Genomic DNA, 27098 nt, shown 5'->3' on the forward strand with positions numbered 1-27098 from the left:
TCCTTCACTCCTCCTCTGTCCCAGTTCCATTTACTGAGTCCTGCCATCCTAAAACTGTCCCATCACTAAAGCTGATGTACGTTCTGCTCCCGAGGAAAGTGCTGACTCACAGCAACACAACACTGTGGTGGGGGGCGGGGCCACAGTGAGAGTAGTGGCACGTTGAAATTCTTCAGTATCTACAATAGCAGTTTATGGAGTCGTTTGGTGCTTTTACTTCTACTTAACTACATAAACATTCACCCATGCTGTAAGAGATGTCCTGAGTATTGGTTTCAAAATATTAATGTTGGGAAAATTAGACACAGACTATTGTCCTGATAAAGAAGATTGATACTTTGTTTAAAATTGTCTTAATATTTCAAAAGAAAGCCTACAGAACCCCCTCTCGACTACTTTAACACTACTGAAGGTTTTTAGCTCCATCACTCTCTCCATGAGTTGAGAGATTGTCCAGTCTTTGTGGCCAAATCCACTGATGCACTAAGGATTTCATCTGGACCATAATCCACTAGAAAAATCAATGTTTATCTTTGAGGAGCAGCACTTTCTTCACACATCAGAACTTTCCGAAGCAGAGACGGATGTGACTGTAAGTATCCCGCATACCTTTGTTGTTGTAGACGTCTAGGTAATTGGGTGCGGAGAAAATGGTAATAAGGGAGGGGAAGCCAGTGGTCTGACTCTTTCTGTACATGCGATATCTGGAAAAAGAAAAGAAAAGATGTACGACCAAAAGTTAGAACCAAGCAATCATCTTAGAACTGCCAAACCTGTAAAATATCCAAACATTTTAATTAAAATGTTTACATGTTACATTGTATTATGCATGTAATTATTATTTACTTACTATTTTTTCAATTGTATTTGTATAAATGTATTTTTTCAATTTTTTTGCCCATTGACATCCCCCCTGGATAATTTAAACTAAAGTAGCGCACATTTTTGTATACATTTGAAATATAGGTAATTCAAAAATTTTTTTTTTTCAGAATCCATAAACATTAGAGGGGGATATGTCCTTTTATCTCTTTATTTTATTCTATATATTTATCTATATATTTTATTATATATATTTATCCTCTGTATCTACCTGCGTTGCAACAATGAAATTTCCCCATGTGTGGACAATAAAGGAATATCTTATCTTATATTATTACTGAATATAGCATTGTTTCCCCCCCCTTTCAATCAACTCACTTAACCTATATCCTTTTTAAAAATAAGTTTGTGTTTTATTATTTAGGCCATCTTTAGAATGATTAATTGTATTTAATTATTAACGGCTGATATTCTGAGAAGCGACATTACAAACAGAACAAAACACACAGCTCCTGCTAATTCAAAGTGAAACCTTAGTCCCCGGTTACGACACGACACTTGGAGATTGCATGCTCCCGCTAACCCACTGGGATACGATTAGCGTTAGCCATTAGCCTTATTTTCACAAACTCTGAAAGCACGAGGGAACATTCCACACGCCTCCAGAGGGTGAATCCCCGTGTTTTGGTGATGCCGGCCCCGAGGTTGTCCCCATAAGTCACTGGCTTGTTTGTTATGGGCCCGTGTGTCACCCAAATGGATGATCGCGCGCCAGTGACAACGGCATGATTTATTTGTGTACCTACGCTTTCAGAAAGTTTCCCCAAGATGAATGCAAACTGAAAGCTGCTGCTGCTGCGACTGAAATATGAATTGTAACAGAATTGAAATGAACAAATCTAAAGTGGTTGCTGTTGTTGAGGTGATTTAATGGACAAAATATCCCTTATGTTGTAGTTTAGACCTTTACAAACATGTTCTGCAGTGCATCCTTCAAATGTAATACATGTAGGAAACTGTGCTGAGTGAAATTTGATCAAAAATAATTGTCAAACTAAATTGCAATTGGATATGTATATTTATTTAATTTTTTTATGTAATGTTTTTTGTTTTTTTTTAAAGGTTTTTGAATATGTAAAATAAAAACAAGAAACATAACCAGAGGTAGACAACTTAAAATAAAATAATAAAAATAATAGTAGTAGTAGTATTAATAGAAAAACAATTAATTATATCAATAGTAATAATAAATATAGCCGCAAGCGGCAATGATCGGCCCTCGCCACGCCGCCGCCACACCGCCGCCACGCCGCAAGAGGAGGGGGCGCTAACGCGCCCCAATTGTCCTTTTATTACGCCTACTGCTGAATCTGTGACGCTGTCACATCTTCTCCCCTTTGTTTTACCATCAAAAAGCTATTTTATTTTGAATTCTTGGCAAAATGTGCGGCTTTGCCGCACAGACACCGTGACTCTTTGAATGAAAATGTGGATAACTTTTGATGGTCCACCCCTGAAGATGAGTCCCACCAAATTTCAGGTTAATAGGGCTGACGCCCTGGGAGGAGTTTGTGAAAGTCTAAAGTGTAAACATGTTCTGGCGATTTCCCCATTGGAATAACATGAAAGGTTTCGGTCATCGTTGGGCAACGCCATAACAATTATGACATGGGTCTCATTGACTTTTTTGATGGGGATGCTAAAATTGAGTTGTGTGTCAAATTTCATATAATTTCGCAAAACTAAACATTTAACCTCCATATAAAATCTGTAGGGGGCGCTGTGGCGCCAAATGAATTTATTTCACTTCAAGTAGGTTTAGGGCAAAGAGTTTAACAACTGATTCTAATTTGATGCAATTCGGACTTTATCTGCGCAAACGGCAGAAATTTTAAATATGGGAGATTTCTGAAATTTTAGTTACAGTTTGCGGCTTCGCCGCACAGAGACCGTGAGAGGTATCAATGTAATTTGGATAACTTTTGATGTCCCACTCCTCAGTAGCATTTTCACCAAATTTCAGCTTTTTAGGGCCAACGCCCTGGGAGGAGTTCGTAAAAGTACGACGTTTGGAAAAACTCCGAAGTCATGTTTAGCCATTTTTGAAGCAATATGGCCGACATTTGGTTCGGGGGACGGCGTTGCCGTAATAATATTTTTTACTTCTCTTGTCACCATCTACCTCTGCGCCAAATTTCATGATTCTACGATCAGATTTTTTTTGGGTCATTTCCCATCTCTCAATGCATTTTTGGTACATTTGGTGGCGCTGACGCGCCAATTTTTTTTATTTTAGAAAAGGGAAATAGCCAGAATGTAGAGAGGCACGATTTTTAGAGGTGTGCAAATTTTTGTGACTTTTCGTCAATGTTCACTGGGTGAAAAATAGGGGGGTTGGTCCCGAGAAGAAGAAGAAAGAAAGAAAGAAAGAAAGAAAGAATAATATTCCGATGCGAAAACAATGTTTCCCATTTTTCAAATATCATAAACTATACATTTTCGGAAAGCGCTCGCGCTTTCCTACCTCATGGTGTGGGTCCCTGGTCACTGACGGGTACTTTCGATAATTTTGAGTGGGCTCCGCCCACTTTGTGTTTTTGGCCCTCTATACAGTAATAATGTTCAATTTTTGCATTACATGCTTATATGCACGGAACATGCAAGAGATGGGGAACGTATTCGTGAGCTACTTAGCGCAAATGAGTGCTTTATATGGGGATGACGACCGCTTCGCGGTCGTCATCCCAATGTAAAGTGCTCGTTTAGTGCGAACTTTTGCACGGGCTTCGCCCGTTTACAACGGTAATGTTCCATTTTCCTACAACTAATTAGTATGCACGGGGCGTGCATGAGTGGAGGAGTGCGTTAGTGAGTGTTTGGAAGTGGGCGAGCGCTTCGCGCTCGATTTCGTGCGCACTACGTGCGCACTTTCGCAGCCGTGCTTCGCACGGCCTTACGAGATTAATAGGCCTCTCGCCAGCTTGTGGCGCTCGGGCCTAATAATAAATACAATTAAGGCACAGTAAGTCCAATATTCAAGTCCCATTTAGTCCAAAGTTGATCAAATTTGTCCAATTCCATATTTATAGTAGAAAAAGCTTCAGTTGTAGTCATCTGGACTCAGTTAGAAAAAAAAAAATAGACGTTTCGACTCTCATCCAAGAGTCATTGTCAATAAAAGAATTTAGGTCGAGAACTCCGATATTTATACTATTCTGTGGTAAGTCCAGCCCATTGGGAGGAGAGGAAAGAGTTGTTTGTTACAACAGAAACTTACCCTCTTGGTATCTACCGAGCCTATTCAACCCTTTAATGGGCTATTAGTCTCCCCTTTGTCTTTGTGAGACACTGGCTCACCCACCCTGAGTACCTGATTAACATCTAAATGTCCTGGTCCTGGTCCTCTACCTCTCCAGGGGTTCAGCATCCCATTGTACACTACAGGAAGATTGAATCTTAGACCTCCGTTTCTGTTTAAAGAAGGTTTTTCTTTTTTAACAAAAATAGCTTCCTTAACTCCTCTTTCAAACCATCTTTTCTCCCTGCTTAAAACCTTCACCTCACCGTCTTCAAACGAGTGATTAGAGGCTTCAAGATGGAGATGCACGGCGCTCTGTGGTCCTTAACTTGTATTTCTTCTGTGCTGATAGAGCCTCTTGTGTAGAGGCTCTATCAGCAGACGGTATCAGAAGACGGTGACAACTCTTTCCTCTTCAGGAAGGCTCCTCCCAATGGGCTGGACTTACCACAGAATAGTATGAATATCGGAGTTCTCGACCTAAATTCTTTTATTGACAATGACTCTTGGATGAGAGTCGAAACGTCTATTTTTCTAACTGAGTCCAGATGACTACAACTGAAGCTTTTTCTACTATGGAACACGCCTGGACAAATGAGGGATTACACCGACAATTCCATATTTAGTCCGAATGTCATTTGTTCCATTTGTCTGATGTTTATTACAATTTCGTTCAAGTCCTTGATCGTCTGTGTTTGTGTCACTTATATTTCTAAAACCTTTCAACTCGTGTGGTGCGGTGTGGTTGCTGAAAGACGACTGGGGACAGTGTCTCCGTCGGGGGCGTGGAGCGGGGTCCCATGTGACCGTGCTGTGGGAGTATGATGGTAAACAACAGTGTAATGTGTTCTCCCACCAACTCGACCTTTGCTTAAGAGATAAACCAGGCTCTCCCACCCACCTGTACAACCTAAAGCTCACTAATGCAATGCAATTGTGATATACATAAAACTGTGGTTCATTTATATGCAGATCAGCGCTGTGCATTTGCTTTTATTTTTTACATCGATTAAAACCCCCCATCTTTATACACTTTAATAACAACTAAACCTGTCCTCAAATATAAATGATGTCAGTGTGTGAATCTACAGCTGTGCCCTGGTGACCCCTGAACTCTGACTCAGGCCGCCTCCATCAGCTTTTACTAAACAGTCAAAGATGCTAATGCTGTGTTTAGCGCGGCGGTCAAAGGTCAATGTACGGCTTTGTAAAAAGTTATGAGTTCTAAAATGAGGTCAGTACTGGCGGAGGTGAAGAATTAAGCACTAATCCACAACATCGGTGCAAATCTTCCACGTTTTTGGCCGACGGCGGCTTCACGAGACCCCGGAATCGGCCAATTTAATCGGCAAAACGATGAATCGGTTGAGCCCAGATGCAAAAAACCCTGTGGAAGTCACGTTTCTCTCTTGCCACGTTTATTCTCACGGTCAATGTCATTTTATCCCTTCTGTCTAACACGACTTTTCCTCAAAGTTGAAAACGCGGCGGGCTGTTGGGGGAAGCTTTTTATTATTTCATCCTTCTGCTCTGAATCACTCGGCTGTGTGACGGCCAGTGTAATGGGAGAATGGGAAAACAAAACAAAAAAAAACGCAAAAATGTCAGCGTACTCACCCTGCATCCTGTGCTTCATGGGCCCGGATGATAGATAATAAGTTATTGTGTTGTAGAAAGTCACAGACCGCGGGGTAGCTGTGGAACAAAGAGAAACGCATTAGCTTTAGCCGCACATCAAGAGAAATTGCAGTCGGATCATGAAGGGCGATCAATGGAAATAACTAAATAAGTCGGACCGCGTATCGATTTCGCCCGGAAAATAGAAAGAGAGAGAGAGAAAGAGTGGATGCGCAAACCTAGCTCAAAGCTCAAAAAGACACTGTGCCGTAAAAAGACGCTTTTGTGGTGGATTTTCTGTGTAAAATGACAATAACAGTAGAAGCACTTTAAGAACACTGTATTATAGCTGTGACGGCTGGTTTTCTTTTTGAATCAATCGAGTCGACTACACTTTTTAGAGGAGAAAGAAAAGGTTTGTCAAGGTTTACTGACACAGAACGACTTAACAGAGGCGGAAAGTTCAACGTCGGTTTTACGAAGAGAATTTAATGTACATGGATTCCAAATTACGCTTAACAAACAGTGTAATTATTTTGAAGCAGTAGCAGCAGAGGATTTGGTTGTAGCGGCAAACTGATATTATATTCTACTCCAAATAATAAAACTACTTCAGCGTTTCACAATTTTCCATTCCATAACCTTCACCTCACTCTGGCGTTTACTGCAAAGCGTTCAAAACAAAATCTGCCAAACTTTGAAGTAAACGATCCTTTCACAAACACTAAAATACCAAACTCAAATACGCAGTTGGAATAGGCAAGGTGAAAAACACAATTAAATCTGAAGTGGATTCATGCGGAGCCGTGTGATAGACGCGAAAAATGGATGGAGTGCATCAGAAATGGTCAAAGAATGTGGGAAGAATTCAAAATAGGAGTGTTGTTCACAAATGTTGCAAAATAAAAGATAAATCTAACTTGAAACACCCGTTCAATGTTAGCATACATGTAGTTCTTACCCCTTCCCAAGAAAAGGACAAACAATTAGTTTAAAAGAGGTTAAAAGGAGCCTGTGAGACTATTTCAGCTGCAAGAGTAACAGTTTGCACACACAGTGGCCTTTACAGAGAAAGGCATAGTAGACGTTTCAGTCGACTGCCTGCAGCAGATGTAGACACGAGCCATATGGAGAGTTTCACTCTGCAAAATACATTTCGGTCTGGTTTGTTTTGTGGTAGTTTTCACTTTGGGGGTATTTGCCATCTGCTCAACTACAGGCTGTAGATTTGAACCAATCCAGCAAAGTATTCTGTATTAGGTACAATAATAACCTCACTTTACACAACAAACTGTCATGCCTGCGTATTTTGCCAACTTACTGTCATGTATATTTATTTGGCCTGAGTCAGCGCGTTTTAATCCATGACGTCTTCTTCAGCGTTTTCAAAGTCCATATATCTTCATTTTGATTCTGTTAGTAATAAACTTTTGTATTTAACGTCATATTAACTGCTTAGCTTTTCACTGCGCCGGATGCTAGCCCTTTTCATGCCAGCTACAGAAAACACCAAAGTAGTAGAAAAGTATAAACTAATTGATTTCACTTTTCTGTTATTTTCACACACCAGTTATTTGCATGAAAATATTTGCTTTGTTGATGTGTTTGATGTGCGGCATTTGAAACCGCCATTTCACGCTCGAGTTGAGTTTGTTAAAGTGTTACGAGCGTGACTACTGCATCGGAAGGGAATAATTGGTCTCTTCAAGCCACCGACATGCAAGAGTTGAACCGGGGCGGGGTCTCGAGCAAACGGCCCGGGTTAAAACTGTCATAAAACACCCGTGCCGGTGTGATGCCAATTAGCCGCTGTGTCCTGGGCAGATGACGTGGACAACGCAGAAGACAAAAAGGAGTTCAAAGGTAATGGCAGGAGGTTAACTGGTGGGGTACAAGTATGTGGCAGTGTACTTAGGAACGCAGAGAAATGTCACAGTTAAAAGAGTTAAAAGAAATTGGAAAAATGTTGCAAAAATGTTGTAAATTCACAATATTATGTTGTTCTATCCTGTATTTTTTCATTGGTCATTCACCGCATGCATTTGAGCAAAAAATAATAATGTAATAATGTCATTTTGGCTTTTAGTTGAGCTAATTTAGTATCTGAAAGTAACGTTAGTATTCAATTTTAGGGGTTTCACAATATCAAATTTGTTACGATTATTGTGAGAAAAAACATCACGATTTAACAATTATTCACGATTATTGAAACTGTGAAATCTTTCATTTTCTTTCATTCCCGTAGTTACTATTCCACATATATTTGACTAATTTTACAAAATTGAACTTTCTGGAAGACAAAATAAAGCTAAATGTGACAAAAACAGCCAAATTAAAAAAGGTTTAATTAAAAAAGGTTTAATTTGGCTGTTTCAAGTGTATTTTTTGGACTATAAATTTAACCAAAACGACTTAATTTTGGTGCTAAATGCTAAATGTCAAAATTTAAAAAAGAGCATCAGTACTTCCAACATAGAGTCAATTTACCAAGAACATCATGTATCCTGACATTTAGTAGGGGTTTGGTACATAAAGCGTTTACCCAGGTTCAATCGTGTAATATTTGGATGCTACTTAAACTTAACAATAAACGTAACCGATGAAAACAACACGCAACCATCAAAACTCTTGAATTCTAGCACTTTTCCTCCGCAGCCCTGGGACCAATTGCTTACTGTGCAGCTTGTAATGAACGCAGCTAGCTGTGAAGGCATTTACAGAGCGCCACTGCCTCACGGTAATGTGCTGCTTTATTACATTTTGTGACAGTGGAAACCCGCCGGCTCCGAGCGTTTCTTCTGCTCGTCGACTCTCTCGGCTCAATTTGAGGGAATATGGGTTACGTAAATACTGGGACTGGTCTTCATGTGTTTAAGCACATTTTGTTCTGACTACAGCCGTTCTCCCACTCAGCTGCACCACATCACAGAGAAGAAAGGAGTAAGCCTATCTACCAAATGTATTAGCGTCACAAAATATGTATTGTGTTCAGTTATACGCTACATCAGACTAGTACAAGAAGTCTGTCAATAGTGTAAAGTTGTTTATTTATTCCAGACAAAAAGTGAAAACTGCCTCCTGTTATGCAGTGGTGTTCACATTTATTCTGCTAATTGGGCTTTTTACAGTCGCCAAACTTAAAACTTGCCCACTTACATCAACATCAGCAGCACAATCTCAACTCATCCTGAACAAAATCGAATCTACATAAGGTAAAAATCAGGTCTCACAATATTCCAGCCCCAATTAAGTCTACATTTTTTACATAATTATGCTACTCAAGTTCCTTTTTTAACAAACGTTTTCACAAAAAGATTGACGTGATGGAAGATCTTGATATTGCTGCATGTAACTAAATATACTTTGAATCACGCATGTTTGGTTTCTATACTTCTATACTGCACTAACCCTAAACCTTAAACCTAAATCTTAACTAACCCTAAAACCTAACCCTTAAACCTTAACCCTTAAACCCTTAAACCTAACCTTTAAACCTGACCATTAACCCTTAAACCTAATCCTTAAACCTAACCCTTTAACCTAACCCTTAACCTTAACCCTTAAACCTAATCCTTAAACCTAACCCTTAACCTTAACCCTTAAACCTAATCCTTAAACCTAACCCTTAAACCTAACCCTTAAACCTAACCCTAAACCCTAACCCTTAAACCTGACCCTTAAACCTAAACCTTAACCCTAAACCTTAAACCTAAACCTTAACTCTAACTCTAACCCTTAACCCTAACCTTGATCACTCAACTTAACCTAAACCTAAACTTAAACCTTTTTTAACCCATATCTGAACTTCAAACCATGTTGTTGATCAAAAAAACAAATATTTTTTTAATCATGGATACTTCATTTTGTCCTCCCTTTAGGAGGCAGGTCTCCATGAGTTGAGTGTGTACACAGATGTGATAAATACCCGCCTACAAATCCATACAGAAAAGCACACGCACACTAGAGCAAAGGAGGACGTGTCTCGCCCAAGGACACAACAACAGCACCGTCAGCTTCATAATCGGTCATAAAAAATGCATTATCTTGATTTGACCGCACCTGTAGAAGTAGGAGCAGCCCCGGACTGTGTTGTGTGTGAAATGCTCTTGGCTCTTCTCGTTGCCGAAGTCCTCGAGGGGGTCGGACCACAGCAGGTCGCACATGGGCCCGTACGCTGGAGGCTCTTTGAATCTGTCTAACTGTGGAGCAGAAGCACTGTTAGACCTGCAGGTTATAACGGCTACAACAATCTCATGTCTTATCAATAAGGATGTCACGATATAACATTTTACTGTTGCGATTATTTTGAGAGAAAACGTCATGATTTAACGATTATTCACAATTATCGTGACTGAAATCTTTCTTTTTCGTTCCGTCCTGTGGTCTGACATGTTACTATTCCTCATGTTTGTGATCGGCTTTATAAAATAACATTTCTGAAGAAAAAAAAAATATTTAAAGTGCCTCTGACAGGTAGCTTGAACCACTCATTGAACTAAAATGCAGTTAACATTTTTATAATTTTTTTCAAAATTCTAAATATAATTATCTTATCTCAGAATAGCACATTTTTTAGGTTTATAATTTCACTTCCTGTTTGTAATTGATGACATCACACTAGGAAATTACCCAGCAAACACTGGAAAAAAACTCATCTAATGTCACAATTTTTTTTATTTGACAAATAAAAATGTAATTGATGTTTAGAGGGTCAAAAAAGTGTACAAATTAGACATAAACTTTGACTGGAATGAGTAGCTCTAGTGTGATTTCACTTCCTGTCATTTTCTATAGATTTTTCAACTTTTTCTCCACAAACACCTACTTGATTAGTGTAAAACTATAATTTATATCTACAACAGGTATAAATACACCAAATAAAGTCAAAATTAAAAAATCATAAAAAACCTGTCATATTAAATATAACAAAAACAACCAGAGAAAAAGGTTATTGACATTTAGGTCTATTTTTGGGACAATTATTTTCTAACTAAATAACTATTATTATAAAAACTAAAATATTTCAGAAGTCCTTTTTCATTCACTCTAAATCCTGGTGCAAAATGTTGCCAGATGTGGTGTCAAAAATAGTATTTGTTCAAATGCAAAATATGAAAAACATGTATTACACCTTTCTTCTGGATTAGAATGGTGTTGTGCGCACTGCCAGCTTGAGCCGTGTCTCAAACAAAAGCTCCAGTATTACAGAATGGCCAGCGTGATAGACACTTGAAAAGAACAAATTGTATTATGCGCGGCCTCTGATTGCAACCACAGAATCCAATTGGAATTATTGAATTAGTCTGAAAGCGGGATCCCACCCCTTTGTGTTTTTAATCAAATCCATAGAACAGGCCAGAGACAGTGTGGTCAAATTCAACAATGAATCTGGAATCGGAGCTAAGGTAAACGTCATGGATGAATGTAGTTCAGGCATTCGGATCTCGATCTATAAAAAAACTAAACGAAAAAATAACTTGAGCAACAGTAGATTAATAATTGGATAAATCAATTTGATTTCGAGACACTGACCACAACAGACAGGGAACAGTTTTTAAGATGTTCTGACTAGGGATGTCAAGAGGTTAATCGATAATTGTGATTATTCAGGTCACAATATAATCGTAAGAACCAAAAAATAATGACAAAAATGACAATTTTAGGAGCAAAATTAAGCATTTTACGTTCAATCTCTCATCCAAAAATAGACCTAAATGTAAAGAACCTTTTTATTTGTCCGTTATTGTCACATTTAACTTGATTTTGTCTTTCAGGAAGTAAAAAAAACTTGAGGAACAGTGACATGTCAGACCACGGGAATGAACCAAAATGAAAGATTTCACTGTTGTTTGATCACAGTCTCAATAATCGCGAATAATAGTTAAATAAACACGTTTTTTTCTCCTCACAACAATCGTAACAGTAATATTTGATATCGTGACATTTTATAAGATAAGATAACGTCAGTCCTTTTGTATTGTGGTCATGAAGTAGCATTCTAACAGGTTTAAAGCCAGAACCGTGCTTGTTTCATGAAATGATCGAGAAAAAGGGGCTCACATACTTTCCTGATGTCGTCGAGATTTGTGATTTCTGGAGACAGGCCGCCGTGTACACAGAGGAACTGCTGGTTCATAAGCGCAGCCAGGGGAAGGCAGTCGAAGGCGTCCATGCATGCGTCATACACTTGCTCCGAATACTTAATTCTACCTGTCATGTGGGAAAAGGGCGAGAGGGAGAGAGGGCCGGGTCAGTCCTCAGTGCCAAGTCAAACAACGGCGGCCTCGTGTACAGGCCCGGTGTGCTCGCAGCGGAAGAACGGGAGGGAGGAGGGCTCAGAAAATATCCCAAATGCATTTAACCACAACCATTTCACACAGTTTGACTTCCAGCCCGTTCTCAAACTAAACAAACGAGCGGAACTGGGTGGTGTAGACTCAGACCTGGCAGTGTAGAACAGATACCGTATTTTCCGCACTATAAGGCGCACTTAAAAGCCGTTAATTTTCTCAAAAAACGACAGTGCGCCTTATAATTCAGTGTGTGGATTAATTCTGGTTGTGCTTACTGACCTTGAAGCGATTTAGTTTGGTACACGTTTTGTTTCGCTTAATGCGCCTTATATTCCGGTGCGCCTTATGTATGAAAAATTATCGAAAATAGACAATTCAGTGACAGTACGCTTTATAATCCAAGTGTAGAAAATACGGTATATGGGTAATTTTGGGATAAAATCACTGCAAATGTTGTCCTTCATTTAACATTATTCACGTGACAAGTGTGGAAGTGGCAATATTATATGTCGAGTGTAATATGTTATTCAGGTGAAACTCTTAAATGTATAATTTTGCCATTTTTGTTGTCTGAATCTTGTAATTGAAATGATCTGGGTTTCAATACTGGATTCGGGAAGATTAAAAATGTTAAGTATCAGGACAAATTGGAGTTACAGTAAAATCCGACTTTGAATTCTGCTTTTTTCAGTGTAAATATGACATGAATGTTTCTTGCTCTGCGTTAGTGGCGCGTCAGTAGATCTGAAGGAACGCTTTTACAGAGAATAACTCGAGCTTCAGAATGTCACAGGCTTTCCTTTTGGTGTGGAAAAAATCTAAGATCAGGAGGCAGGAAGTACAAATCAAAAAGGGGATACTTACATTCTTGCTTAAATGTGAAATACTCTGTTAAATGTCTACATTCATGATTCCCACGCAGCAAAAACAGTGTTTTGGGGTAAAGGATCTTTAAGGCCCACAAGTACAGCACACACTGCAACACAAAGACAGACAAGGATTTAGAGACATTTGTGAAGGAAATTCAACAAGGCAGAAGATGGAACCATTTCATCAAACTCAACACTGTATCAATGTGCATCATAGGAGATCCAACCCATAGAGCAAAAAAGATAAGATGTTTATAGGGTTTATAACATTTTTTAAATAAATAAAATAAAATAAATAAAATAAATAAAATAAATAAAATAAATAAAATAAATAAAATAAATAAAATAAATAAAATAAATAAAATAAATAAAATAAATAAAATAAAATAATACATTAAAAAAAATGTTTTCTGTGAATGGAAAGAAAACCCCTAAAATATAGTTCCAACCCTAAACCTACAATTTTGATTTGAAATTCCATAATCAAGAATCATGATCTACCTGTTCACGACATGTTCGAATTAAATATTGATTTTACTGTTTGATTTATTCTTAAATTACAGAAACAATGGACATGATGGTCACGTTGTTGATGTTATCATTTAGTGTTTTACTATCCAATCTCATTTGGGTTGCCAGTTCCTCCAATTTAAACCTAAAAGGCCTCTCTTTCTGAATCTCTAAAGCCCGGCACCGCAGCATCACTGAGCTCAGCGAGAAGGCTTGTTTGAGACCATCTGTGCAGGACTGAGCCCGGCCTTTCACTCTAAGGTTATATATCCATTTGAATTCAACAATTACAGCAAACGAGCGCAAGGAATGTATTCCGCTGAGACGATGTGCAATTTGTGTCCGACCGGTTGTTCTTGGATTGTGAAGTGTCCGGCTTGACTCAAGCCGTTTTTCACCGCCGACTCGTGCTAATCATCCAGCTGAGGCACAGTTAATTAAAGGTACGCGTTTCGAGTTCAGCCGTCTGCCGCCTGCACGTATCCATGGCGATGTTAAACCTATCTCGCTTGTGTCTGTTCAATTACAGGTGATTAAATGCTCAAGAATACCATTAAAAACATGTCTTTTTACTGTGAACCTGGTTCCTTCTTCACAGATCTGACCTGTAGCCTCCATAGATAGACAATTTAACGTACGGTGGAATATACATAGGCAAAGCAATAACATTTAAGTGGAATATTCTTTCTAGTTATGTTATCACCATGAATTTCAGCTTTTTCCTTGCAAGTTTTCATAAGTTTGATGTCCCTTTGAATGTGAACTCATTACCAGATCCATTGACGCAAATTTTCGTTAGCTTTGCAGAAATACTTTGGTCATATAATTAGCAAACCCAGTTCTTCCGTTTTGTAGCTTGTGGATATGAGTTTCATTTGACATTTTCCTTAATATTCCAAAGTAAAACATCTCCTCACATAGATGACTGCAAATATCCCAGCTGCCTTAGATTCCAGGCAAATTGCTATGCTAATATTAAACACACACTTTCTGCGTAACCCCGGGCTACACTGTGACATTTGCTAGTCAACATTTTGAGTTATTACAAAAGCCTATTACCTCTCCGATAGTTTTCTGCCTGATTTCATCTAAACTCAAAGAAAGAATCTATTAATAAACGCTACTTTGGCACGTGTCACAGTGGATCAGGCTCAAAAGACGCCAAACCGAAACAGACTTACTTCAATACTGAAATACCCTCTGTCTACGTAGTCCCCGAGGAAAAGGTAGCGCGTAGTTGCTGGCGATCCTCCCACTTCAAACAGCTTCATCAAGTCAAAGAACTGCCCGTGGATGTCTCCGCACACTGGGAAATAAGAGAAACATGTCAGCATATAGGCTATTTTTACACAGATAGAAGAGGATTCAAAGCAGTGAAGAGACAAGTAGCTTTTTACGAAATGTGAGAGTAAAGTGGTTTGTTCTTGTGTTTGTCTTTGTTTCAGTTTTGTTGGTTTGTCCTGGTTTAGTCGTCCTGCTTTATACAAATTGCAGATCTATCTTAGCTCTGGTTAAATGTGCACTATGCCCTTTTTCTTGCTTGTCTTCATTTGACTGGAGTGTTCCACAGTATGGCATTAAACTGGAAATGAGCCAGGGACGCCACAAGGCCGAGTTATGGGTCATATCTGTGGGGCGGCGACTACAATCACAATCTAGACACCAGACATTGGAATTGAGCAAATTTACAGGTTCAATGCTGTTATATGGAACATCCCTGGTAAAAAAAAGTTACATAGTGCACCTTTAAATTGCCTATGACAGGTTGGACGACTCATTAAGTTTTATATATTTAAAATTTTGCTAAATTTTTTAAAAATATTTTCCCAGAATAGCTCATTTTATAGGTTTACAATTTCACTTCCTGTTTGTAACTGATGACATCACACTAGGAAACTAATCTAATGGTACAATTATTTTTATTCGACCAATTTAAATTACATTTTTGAACAATTTTGTTGAATTCATGTTCAGAGGGTCAAAAAAGTTTATTTTGTGTCAATTATGCATAAACCTTGTCTGGAATGAGATGAGTGTCCCTTGTGTGACATCACTTCCTGTCATTTTCTACAGATTTTTTTACTTTGATTGAACTTGATTGGGGTAAAGCTATAATTTCTATGTACAACAGGTATAAATACACAGAATAAAGTCAGAATTAAAAAAAGTCTTAGTAGGTATTGCTTTAGTTAAATCCTCCTTCAGTCCTAGTTCATTCCTTGTTTAGTCCTGGTCTTAATCTACGGTAAATTAATTTAGTCTTGTTTCAGTCAGTTTAGTTTTTACATCTGTATAATTAGAGATGGGCTTTAAATTCAATCAGATGTCGTGCTTGGAAACCACCACCATTTTCTGCTATGATACAGAATTGCACACATGATATGTGGTTCTTTGACAGGTGATTAATACAACATATTTCCACTTTACGTTGGATTAATCATTTGCAAAGCCATGTCGGCAAATACAGTTGCACCTTTATCAACGTGAGGAAGTGCAGCGTGCAATGAACATGGCAATAAATAATGCTATAAACGACATTCACTAGCAAGGACCACGACCCCAGATACGATGCAAGGTGTTTATTGGCAGGGGAGAAACATGAACAACACGAATGTACAAAGTTGATGCCGTTTTGGGTCTTCTTGCGATGAGGGCTGAAGGCTCCCGGGCCTCGATACCCCCATCTAGGAGATGAATTAGAATAGTTTAAAGAGGGTGGGAGGGAGGGGCACGAAAATCACGAACACAGGTGTGTGTGATCTGGATGATTAAGTAGTGTAAGCCGCAGGAAGGGGCGTAGGAAGGGGCGTGGTCCTGCTCCCGAACTTAAGATAACATACTTATCTCCATTTAGAGCCAGTCACATCATATGATTTCTGTTCGCCGGGGGACATCTTTTTCACGTCGTCTCACAACAGTGGCAGCACAAGCACATTATATATGCAAGCGATTTCTATTGAACAGCAGCTCTTATAGATCAAAAAAAATATATATAGGAGAAAAAGGGAGCAAAAATATAGTTATTCACGTGTCATTCATTCTCATCTCGTGCAGGTAGTTTTGCAAATTATCCAAATAATAAATTATATCAATATACACAGGAATAAGTGATATAAAGTTGGATATCCCAGCTTTAACTTATAGCTACAGTATGAGAAAAGTCTAGTCATGGACAGTCATTATTTTTAGGAGTTGCATGCTTCACGAACGGCACTTTAAGCACACCAGGAGCCGACTGAAGTTACTTTTTGTGGAGTGAAGCGAAAGCTGCAGACTCGCAATAAAGGGTTATGGTTCAGACAGTCTTGTGTACGCCCACAGTCAGGTGTCTGAGCAAAAAAATCTGCCTTAAAGCGCCAGAAAAGATCAAGAGTCGTAAAATGTACCGTGCCGACGTTTGATCTATCCAGTGATTATGGAGATTAGAACAGCAACAAGTCCATCGCTAACGAGGAAGCTCAATTTCCCCCATAAGACGAGAACAAAACAAAAAAGATTAGCAAGTTAGAAATTAAACAACATTATATATAAATGTATTTTCGGATGGTTTAGTTGTGTTCCTTTCTTACGTTCACCATACTTAGAGTTCCATGACCTCTATAGAGCCTGTGGCCATGGTTCCTATTCTTCTGCGTTCATAAGAAAAGGGATGATGTGAACTGGACAGCAGAAGGGTTTCTTGCTCCCACCACATCCTCTGCACAGATGTGTCCTTGCCAAGTGCACTAAAAGTTCATGGACTCGCACTACTGGAGCGCTCTCAGCTGCACCATTTGTACACTCCGAGCAACACATCTGGCTTTTTATAGTCATTTTAAACAGATAATTGCTGACAAGCGGCACTGGACTTGAAGATTACATCATGCTTTTGTTTCATAGTCGGCTAAAGCGTGCTGTAATTCAAAAGCGAAAAAGCTGGTACGATTTGACTACACACAATTTTCTGTTCTAGATTATTGCGGTATTTATAAAGACATGTGTTGCTGCCATCTAATACATGATTTTTAAGACTGACATTTTTTAACAAAAATATCACGATAAATGATCATATTGAAATTACTTCATGCCAATTGCACAATAACCCCATTATATATTATATATATATATATATATATATATATATATCCTTTTTTTTTTTTTTTCCAAATGAACTATACATTTTAAAAAGATTGAGCTGCAATGAATACAATTAAAATTAAGTAATTAATCAAGTAAATAAAATAAATAAACTTTATTTGGCCCTCTACTGCTAAAATTTTTATGGATTTCACTTTTTCCGTGAGTGGAAAGAAAACTCCTAAAATGTTGTTCCAACTTCCATTTATTGAACAATAAGTCAGAATAGTAGAAAAAGCTTCAGTTAAGTCAGAATAGTAATTATTGTTACAGACACAATCACAATTCAAGATGTAAATTGCATGTTCAATTATAATTCTTTATTTAATTTTTTTGATCGTTAACTAGTATTTTAACAAAAATCACAAATGACTCAACTCGAATAGGCCCAATAAGTCTCACAGGAGTTGAAAGGTCAAAGGCCATTATTGTCGTTAGTGGCACTGAACTATTAGCATACATATGGGGTTAGCCACATCTCTAAAGGTTAGTTTAGGGGGTTCATTCATTTGCTTGCATAAAAAGTGCCAAAATTGGCTCGATTTGTGAGGTTGCATAAGCTCGCAGGTCAGTAAATGCCACATGCTATTAGACGGCAATTAATGCATGTCTTTGTTCTTGTCTTAAAGCATTCCCGCCTTCAGTAAACACGCTGGAAATTCATATTAGCCGAGATAGCCATCAGCTTTGTACAAGTGCATCGGAGTGACAGAATGATAAGCGCGGCATGTTGGAATCAAGACTATGCATCCAATTAAGTAATTACTAACACAATGATTAGAGTGTGAGGAAGCAGAAAGGCTTTTTCATCTCTCTGGGGCATTATCGGATGTCTGTATGAACCGCAATACGAGTCAATGTAAAAGAAAGGCGGAAAAAAATCCTTCAGAAAGGGATAGCCAATTAGCGGTAGCGAGAGGACAGCAATGGAAGAGCAATTAAGTGGAGTTATGAGCCTCAGGAGACAGCTCAGAGAACGCACCGCTGCCTGGGTGTGTCGTAAACCTCACGTTAGCATTTGTCTTTTATTAAATCCACACGATGTGACCGTTTCAACTCGCAGTGGGGGACGGGACACTTCAGAAAGCTAGTCTCCTTATGTCCCATCTCTAAGTGAGTGTCTACTAGCTACTCCCATACAGCTAATGCATCTCTCGACGGCTGTCTATTTTACATCCGTACTGGGCTTCTAAAAATCAATTATTACGATACAACGTGTTCACAAATCAGGCAGAGCATTATGACTACTTGGCCAATTTGTAGCATTTATTCAGAGCAGACACATGATCTTTTATTTTCTCTTAATATTTGGTCACGACAGCTGTTTGTAACTGATGACATCACACTAGGAAACTAATCTAATAGTACAATTATTTTTATTTACTAATTTAAATTACATTTTTGAACAATTTTGTTGAATTCATGTTCAGAGGGTCAAACAAGTGGTTTATTTTGTGTAAATTATGCATAAACCTTGTCTGGAATCACTTCCTGTCATTTTCTACAGATTTTTTTACTTGGATTGAACTTGATTGGGGTAAAACTATAATTTATATGTACAACAGGTATAAATACACAGAATAAAGTCAGAACTAGAAAAGTCTTAGTAGGTATTGCTTTAGATTAATCCTCGTTCATTCCTTGTTTAGTCCTGGCCCTCCAGTTCACTTTTGGTAGATAAGGACCATGGGAGCACCAAAAAGAGCAGCCATTTTGAAGATGTTCAACAAAATATTGCATGATCACATCAGCCTCTGGACTATTAAACTAACCGTCCAACAACCAAAAGTGAACAAGTAAACTGATAATATCACAATATCACATGTACACACCGTCTTGGCAAGGAGAAACTTATTTAAAAGCAAAAATCACTTGTCAAAACCCTTCAAATCCTGCGTGTCCTACATTTCTCGCTTCTAGCACATCCGATCTGTTGAGAGAAGTAGTGGAGACAGTCTGTCATTCACTTTACCTGTCGATGACTCATAGTCTTAGTCATTATTGTTGTGGTTGTTCTTTGCTATTCCACTCCCCGTCCTTGGAAAGCGAGCCGGGAGTTACCTTGAATTAACCTTTTGAAAACATGATGAGGTTGCATCACTGTTTTCCAGGCTTGTTATTTAGTTCAACTTCAGCTTTTATCATTTCTGACTGGATTTGAGGATTTGTCATTTGCAGAAAAAAGGTGCTCTTTTGTTGTCTGTTTTTTTAATTGTTTTGGAAAACAAAGAAAGACAAATACATAAATTCTGAGTTGTATTTCATATCTTGCAAACACATTTTTACGTTTGGTTTAGTAAGACGTGCCAAACAATCAAACTCATTTATTTTATTGTAATGTAACAATCAATAGTTTTAATGTTGAAACAGAATTATACCTGACGACTTGTTAATTAGATATTTCCAGTAACTTCAGACTGAACTGCAGTACTACCTGTTGCTACACTGTACATGTCAAGTCTTGAGAAGTACCAACAGACAAAATCTCCCAATAATATTCATCAATCCAAATGATAAAAGCCACATCAATGTTTATTTATGATTCCAGCTCCATCATAATTGATTAAAATGAAATGACAAAAGACTCAAAAGCGCCCGCATGCTTTCCGTTGGTCATTGCTATGGAAACGCCTCATGCGCAGGTCACTCTTAACAAAGGCGTCTTAAATCAGAGAGAAAAGACATATCTGCAGCTGACCTGATAAACACCTCACACGATCTCCAATGGCAACAATGCAATACATCCTTTGTGTGGGTCGACAAAGGAGCGTGACGCAGGAGGGCGCGCTCCTGTTGTGATGGCTTTAACGCTGCATTTTATTCATGTACGAAGACTGTATGTATATTTAGTAATGATACTTATAGACAAAGCGCTTGAATGTTTCTATTAAACACAACTTAAACGACAATTGAATAACTTATTGAAGACGCCGACGATCGTAATTATCCAAAAAGCAAGAATATGACCTCGATGTAAACTCTTTTAAGACGATGTCGAGCAGTAAAATAACACTTTGTTATTTTAGAAAGTACAGCACATACTACCATAATTGTAATTTGTGTATTGGCATTAAAATCTAACGTCAATCGAATATTTTTCTCCATTCGGATGAACTAAACACTCTGTTGAGGCCCTGCTCGCTCAGCACTCTTGATGCTCGCCCAGCGGGAGAGCCAGCAGTGAGGGAGCACCTTTAACACCTGTCAAACACACTCCATGTCGGCGGCCCTCTGCGTCCGCCTGACCTTTGAGAAAACGGTCACTCGAAAAGAGGAGAAACAGCTGAGTTTACGTGGAAGAGGAAGAGCAAACATTTAGAACGACAGTCGTGAACCGTGCACGCCGTGACTGCCCTCGGGAAAGTTAAGTTCATTTGACATGAGACACCCACACAGGTTGAAAAGTGAAATGATGCGTGCGGTGCCAGTATGGTATCCTGATGTACGTTTGCTTATCAAATGCAGAGGTGTGGCGCTGGAGCAAGTGGAAAAATCAAAAGATACTATCATATACTAATACTAATTAATATACAATACTAATACTATCATAGAAAAAGCTGCAGATGGACCGCAGGAAATCAGAGCTCGGCTGGGGACGGTAAGATGAGCCCTGAAGTCACTCATGTGGCATGATCGAGCTTATAATCAGAGCACAAAGTTAAGCTCCTGTGGCTGTGAGGCTTGGACCCAAACGCTGCAAACATGCAAACATCAACTAACAAATATAAACATGAATAAAAATAATCATTATGAAACTAACTTAGAAACAGAAGAGTGCTAATTAAATTCAGCAAAACAGAACAGATTGTAGCTTAGATTTGAACACTGTCAGAGTGGAAGCCTGTCTCACATCTTCAGGAAGACTGCTCCAGATTTTAGCTGCAGAAAACTGACTCTGGCACCAGCAGGAGGCCGGTCCATGTTTAGTCCTGACTCTGGCACCAGCAGGAGGCCGGTCCATGTTTAGTCCTGACTCTGGCACCAGCAGGAGGCCGGTCCATGTTTAGTCCTGACAATGGGCACCAGCAAGGGACCGGTCCATGTTTAGTCCTGACTCTGGGCACCAGCAAGAGACCGGTCCATGTTTAGTCCTGACTCTGGCACCAGCAGGAGGCCGGTCCATGTTTAGTCCTGACTCTGGCACCAGCAGGAGGCCGGTCCATGTTTAGTCCTGACAATGGGCACCAGCAAGGGGCCGGTCCTTGTTTAGTCCTGACTCTGGGCACCAGCAGGAGGCCGGTCCATGTTTAGTCCTGACTCTGGCACCAGCAGGAGGCCGGTCCATGTTTAGTCCTGACTCTGGCACCAGCAGGAGGCCGGTCCATGTTTAGTCCTGACTCTGGCACCAGCAGGAGGCCAGTCCATGTTTAGTCCTGACAATGGGCACCAGCAAGGGACCGGTCCATGTTTAGTCCTGACAATGGGCACCAGCAAGGGACCGGTCCATGTTTAGTCCTGACTCTGGCACCAGCAGGAGGCCGGTCCATGTTTAGTCCTGACTCTGGCACCAGCAGGAGGCCGGTCCATGTTTAGTCCTGACAATGGGCACCAGCAAGGGGCCGGTCCTTGTTTAGTCCTGACTCTGGGCACCAGCAGGAGGCCGGTCCATGTTTAGTCCTGACTCTGGCACCAGCAGGAGGCCGGTCCATGTTTAGTCCTGACTCTGGCACCAGCAGGAGGCCGGTCCATGTTTAGTCCTGACTCTGGCACCAGCAGGAGGCCAGTCCATGTTTAGTCCTGACAATGGGCACCAGCAAGGGACCGGTCCATGTTTAGTCCTGACAATGGGCACCAGCAAGGGACCGGTCCATGTTTAGTCCTGACTCTGGCACCAGCAGGAGGCCGGTCCATGTTTAGTCCTGACTCTGGCACCAGCAGGAGGCCGGTCCATGTTTAGTCCTGACTCTGGCACCAGCAGGAGGCCGGTCCATGTTTAGTCCTGACTGTGGCACCAGCAGGAGGCCGGTCCATGTTTAGTCCTGACTCTGGGCACCAGCAGGAGGCCGGTCCATGTTTAGTCCTGACTCTGGGCACCAGCAGGAGGCCGGTCCATGTTTAGTCCTGACTCTGGGCACCAGCAGGAGGCCGGTCCATGTTTAGTCCTGACTCTGGGCACCAGCAGGAGGCCGGTCCATGTTTAGTCCAGACTCTGGCACCAGCAGGAGGCCGGTCCATGTTTAGTCCTGACAATGGGCACCAGCAAGGGACCGGTCCATGTTTAGTCCTGACTCTGGCACCAGCAGGAGGCCGGTCCATGTTTAGTCCTGACTCTGGCACCAGCAGGAGGCCGGTCCATGTTTAGCCCTCACTCTGGCACCAGCAGGAGGCCGGTCCATGTTTAGTCCTGACTCTGGCACCAGCAGGAGGCCGGTCCATGTTTAGTCCTGACTGTGGCACCAGCAGGAGGCCGGTACATGTTTAGTCCTGACTCTGGGCACCAGCAGGAGGCCGGTCCATGTTTAGTCCAGATTCTGGCACCAGCAGGAGGCCGGTCCATGTTTAGTCCTGACTCTGGGCACCAGCAGGAGGCCGGTCCATGTTTAGTCCTGACTCTGGGCACCAGCAGGAGGCCGGTCCATGTTTAGTCCTGACTCTGGGCACCAGCAGGAGGCCAGTCCATGTTTAGTCCAGACTCTGGCACCAGCAGGAGGCCGGTCCATGTTTAGTCCTGACTCTGGGCACCAGCAGGAGGCCGGTCCATGTTTAGTCCTGACTCTGGGCACCAGCAGGAGGCCGGTCCATGTTTAGTCCTGACTCTGCACTGTACAAATGGGCTTCTAAATGTCCAAATCCAATGCTTCTTTTACTAACTAACATTCTATCGGTAGATTCAGAGCCACTATATTTTTTTAGTGTACCCTGCCTACAGCAGAACGAGGTGAGAAGCAAAGAGCCCACATAAGAAGAGAAGGTGGGAGTGTTTTACCACAGTCCGTCCTGGCTTTGTTGTGTGTGTGATTTGAGTGGTCTCCCCCGGTAACAGCCACAGCAGACCAGCAGGACCGCAGCTACAGTGAGTGGGCAGCGGCATTACACAACCCAGCCTCAGAACCTACTCAGGCCACTCCAAAAGACAGCAGCCTGAAAGAACGTCTAATTGTGCAGATCTGACGGTGATTACATTTGCAATTAAAAAAGAAAAGGGAAATCACAATTCAGTTCACGGCGCACAAACGCTTTGAGGAGTATTAACAGTGGCGAGTGATACATGCGTTTGACTTGTTCGCGGTCGCGTAAAAGACAGGGCCAGCAGGTTCTGCCGCCAAGCATGGACGTGGTAAATCAACCTTTACAGTATCCAGATCAGCAAAAACAAAGAGAGCAAACAAACACGCCCGCCGCCCTGACAGTAACCTCTCGCTTAAGAACAATTCAGTGCCTTCTCCTCCCTTGTTAACCGCCGTGACAGCTCCCGCTCGTTCTATCAGTGCGCCGCTGATATCTATAAGCTCTATGGGTTTTTCTCTTGTTGAGGTGATGGCGTAAGAGGCCGCTGAAAAGGGTCTAATGGTCGGGCGACGTAGCACAGAGCAAACACTTTCACACGTTAAGCAAGCAACTGCCATCCACTTCAAGGACCACGCAACACCTCACTAAGATGGAGTCAGAGAAGGTCACTTTAGATGTACTTCAGAGTGTATAGATAGCGGAACAATATGTGTAAATTGTGCATCAAAGTCATTACCCTAGGGTCATCAATGAGTTTCTAGTGATAAAAAGTTACTATCGTCGCCATGGCAATTAACAAAGTCTATTAAATGGCATTTGTAACGCAAAAAAGGCTGAAATATGTGTATGAATTGCACCTGAAATCTACTTGTACTGCACCAGAGTGATTAGAGATGATAAATATAGCAAGTAATATCGCGGCAAAAACTTTGTAACATTTATATTTTTGCTTCATTATTGGCCTTTGTGGTGAAATGTAACCTAGGTAACCAGCACAAACCAATTTTGTGTTGAGTGATACTGTGTTTGGGGGGAAAATATTGCAGTGAAGTCGGTGTTGCTACCACCACGGTGTTGTGCGTTCAATTCCCGGTGTCGAATGTCTACAACCTGGTCCCTCTCTCGTATCATGCTGCAGTGAATAAAGCATTTGGGTCAGAAAATCTTTAAAACTATTTTTTTTTAAAAGAAATTGAGGTTCAAATCAACAAACTTCAACAGACGAGAAAAACCCTAAAAAGTTCCAATCCATTAAATTCCCCTCTTCGTTTGTGATGACAAAAATAAAATATATCACAGTTAATATCTTAGAAGAAGAGGTGGGCACTGTATTTAAATTTAGATAATATGATGAATGTTGTTTTGAAGATATGCAAAGTTTGAATATAGAATATCTTTGAAAGTATAAAATGCTAAAAACAAGCAAAGGGTTGATCAAAAATGAAAAATGTTATGCTGTAAACTTGAATAAAATGTGAAATATCTGCCCTTTTGTGATTAATTTGACAGATATTTTGCATTTGTCTGATGCTCAAACCTCAATAAATACCATTAAACACATGTTTCACTACATTTGTTGGATTGACATGCTATCCACTGACTATAGTTATCAGAATACTCCAAAAACAGAGATATTCCCTTTTGTCAATATCACCTTACTTAGCAGTTTACATGTACATTCAACCCCAAATAAACATATGATTTCATTTAGGTAACAGTTCCCTCTCGCTTTTTACCCACCGCTGTATTCAACATGTGACACTGTGGACTGAGCGGCCCGTGTGCATGAACTGAGCGAGGGTTGGCGGTTGCCTGGTGATGTGCGCGAACTCTCTGCCGACTTAACTTGTGCGGAGGCCACGGGAGCAGCTTGTCCTCTGCAACCTGTTCGCCAGCAGCCCCTCCCTGCGCACACAAAAACCCCCACCTGCCATCTGCCCCGACCAGGAAGTGACTGGGCCCGAGCGCCGACATGTCACGCCGCTTTGCATGTATGATAACTATTTACATACTAATTTGTTGACCGTGAGCGATGCGCTGGCTGGTGGAGGGGAAAGAAGAGAGGGGGCAAAGGGGCCGACGTGGAAAAAGATGAAGAAAAAAAAAATAAAAAATGATACAAAGACGTGTATTATGGGGAGTTGACGAGGGAAACGCAGCTGGCGGAGTGGAGAAGAATCAAGCTTTGGTCATGTTGGAATGGAGAAGCTACAGTTTGATGCCATAATCTAGATGGCAAAGGTGTATATTCAAGGGCTGCAGCGATTAAATGACGATAAATATAATGACTGCAGCCGTATTTTGATTATAGTGATTGTTAAACACATCAAACTGATTCGATAACAAAGCATTATTACATCAAAATGTCAAAAAAGAAAAAGCTGTTTCAGATTTTCATCAGTAATATATTTTATTCATAAGTATTCTCTATTTAGAAGCCTTTAGTCAGCATATTCCAACATGAATTTGGTTGATAATGTATTTAAAAAGTCTCAATAGAAATCATTCTTTGACTAGTCCACTAATCGAAAAAATGATTGACTACTACTAATAATTGACTAGTGAGTTACTGCCCTGGTATATTAATTTGTGCTTTTAATTTATTTTAACAAATCCTGAAGACATATGTTACAGTTATGCAATTTTAGCACATATTCATAATTGCGACTTCAAAATATATCAAATATTTATTGTATTTTTTGATGATTCCTCCAGGCTTGAGTTGTATTCCGGAGAAAGCACAGGACAAAAACACAATTTAATCAGCACTTAACAAAGATAAAAGTAAAAACCTGGATTAAAAAAGAACTTAAACAGAACTAAACCAGAACAACACTTTAAGTAAAAGAACCAATGAAGACAAAGCCAAGATTTACAAACAGCAAGGATTTTTTTTTTTACAATTTAAACAAGATTCAATAACATTGTACCAAAACTCTCAACTGTAGCCTGTCTGCCGTACTTGTACTGTCACGGCAGTTTGAGAAACAGCGGTGTGTTCCACAAAGACACGCTTTATGGTAAGAGTGGAGCGATCCAGGCTTGAAAGGGTGATGCATGTGTGGGAGTGGGAGTGGGAGGGGGAGACGGAGGGGACGAGTGGCGACAGGATTACTGGTCCGACAAGACACAAGCGCACACAGGTATAACATCGTCTCAATTCTGAGGAAGGAAACACAGGACAGACGATCCTGTGAAATGAATATCGCAAGGTTTCAGAGGACATCGCAGCAATTATATAAACGAGTGTATGTCAATCCAACAGAGATGTGATAAAACATGTCTTTAAACACCTTATACTCTTGGTTAGGGTTGTGTGGATATTGTCCGCTAGTGGTGTTTCAGTTCATGGCGATTTGATTTGATTCCGATTTTTGAGGTGTTGATTGCACACACACACACGCACACACACATTCTGGTGCAGCCACTTGCTTCCCTGGAGAGTGCTCTAGTCAAGGACCTCCGTGAGCAGCTGGAGCGAGTGACAGCCGAGCTTGAAGATCAGGTCCAAGTCACCAAGTCATTGGACTAGAAGCTATAAGACTCAGGAAAGGCCAATCTCACTCCTCAAAAGAAAATAAACCAGCTGGAAGTGCAACTCATGGCACATAAGGAAATCCTCTG

General features: G+C 40.4%; 1 protein-coding gene across 4 annotated transcripts in view; it reads right to left on the bottom strand.

The window, feature by feature from the left end:
- LOC140371761 (protein phosphatase 3 catalytic subunit alpha) overlaps positions 1-27098 on the bottom strand; it is a 101660-nt gene that overhangs the window by 21984 nt on the left and 52578 nt on the right. For all 4 annotated transcript variants that reach the window (XM_072458969.1, XM_072458970.1, XM_072458971.1 and 1 more), the window contains exons 3-8: positions 14591-14715; positions 12895-13006; positions 11802-11947; positions 9797-9936; positions 5738-5815; positions 610-704 (exon numbers count right to left, since the gene is read on the bottom strand). In XM_072458969.1, the coding sequence (XP_072315070.1) occupies positions 610-704; positions 5738-5815; positions 9797-9936; positions 11802-11947; positions 12895-13006; positions 14591-14715 (696 nt within the window). The remainder of the gene's footprint in view (positions 1-609; positions 705-5737; positions 5816-9796; positions 9937-11801; positions 11948-12894; positions 13007-14590; positions 14716-27098) is intronic.

This window comes from Eucyclogobius newberryi, unplaced genomic scaffold, assembly GCF_026437365.1.
Source record: "Eucyclogobius newberryi isolate DKJ021-1_F unplaced genomic scaffold, fEucNew1.0.hap1 SCAF_22, whole genome shotgun sequence".
In the NCBI taxonomy this organism is placed as follows: Eukaryota; Metazoa; Chordata; class Actinopteri; order Gobiiformes; family Gobiidae; genus Eucyclogobius; species Eucyclogobius newberryi.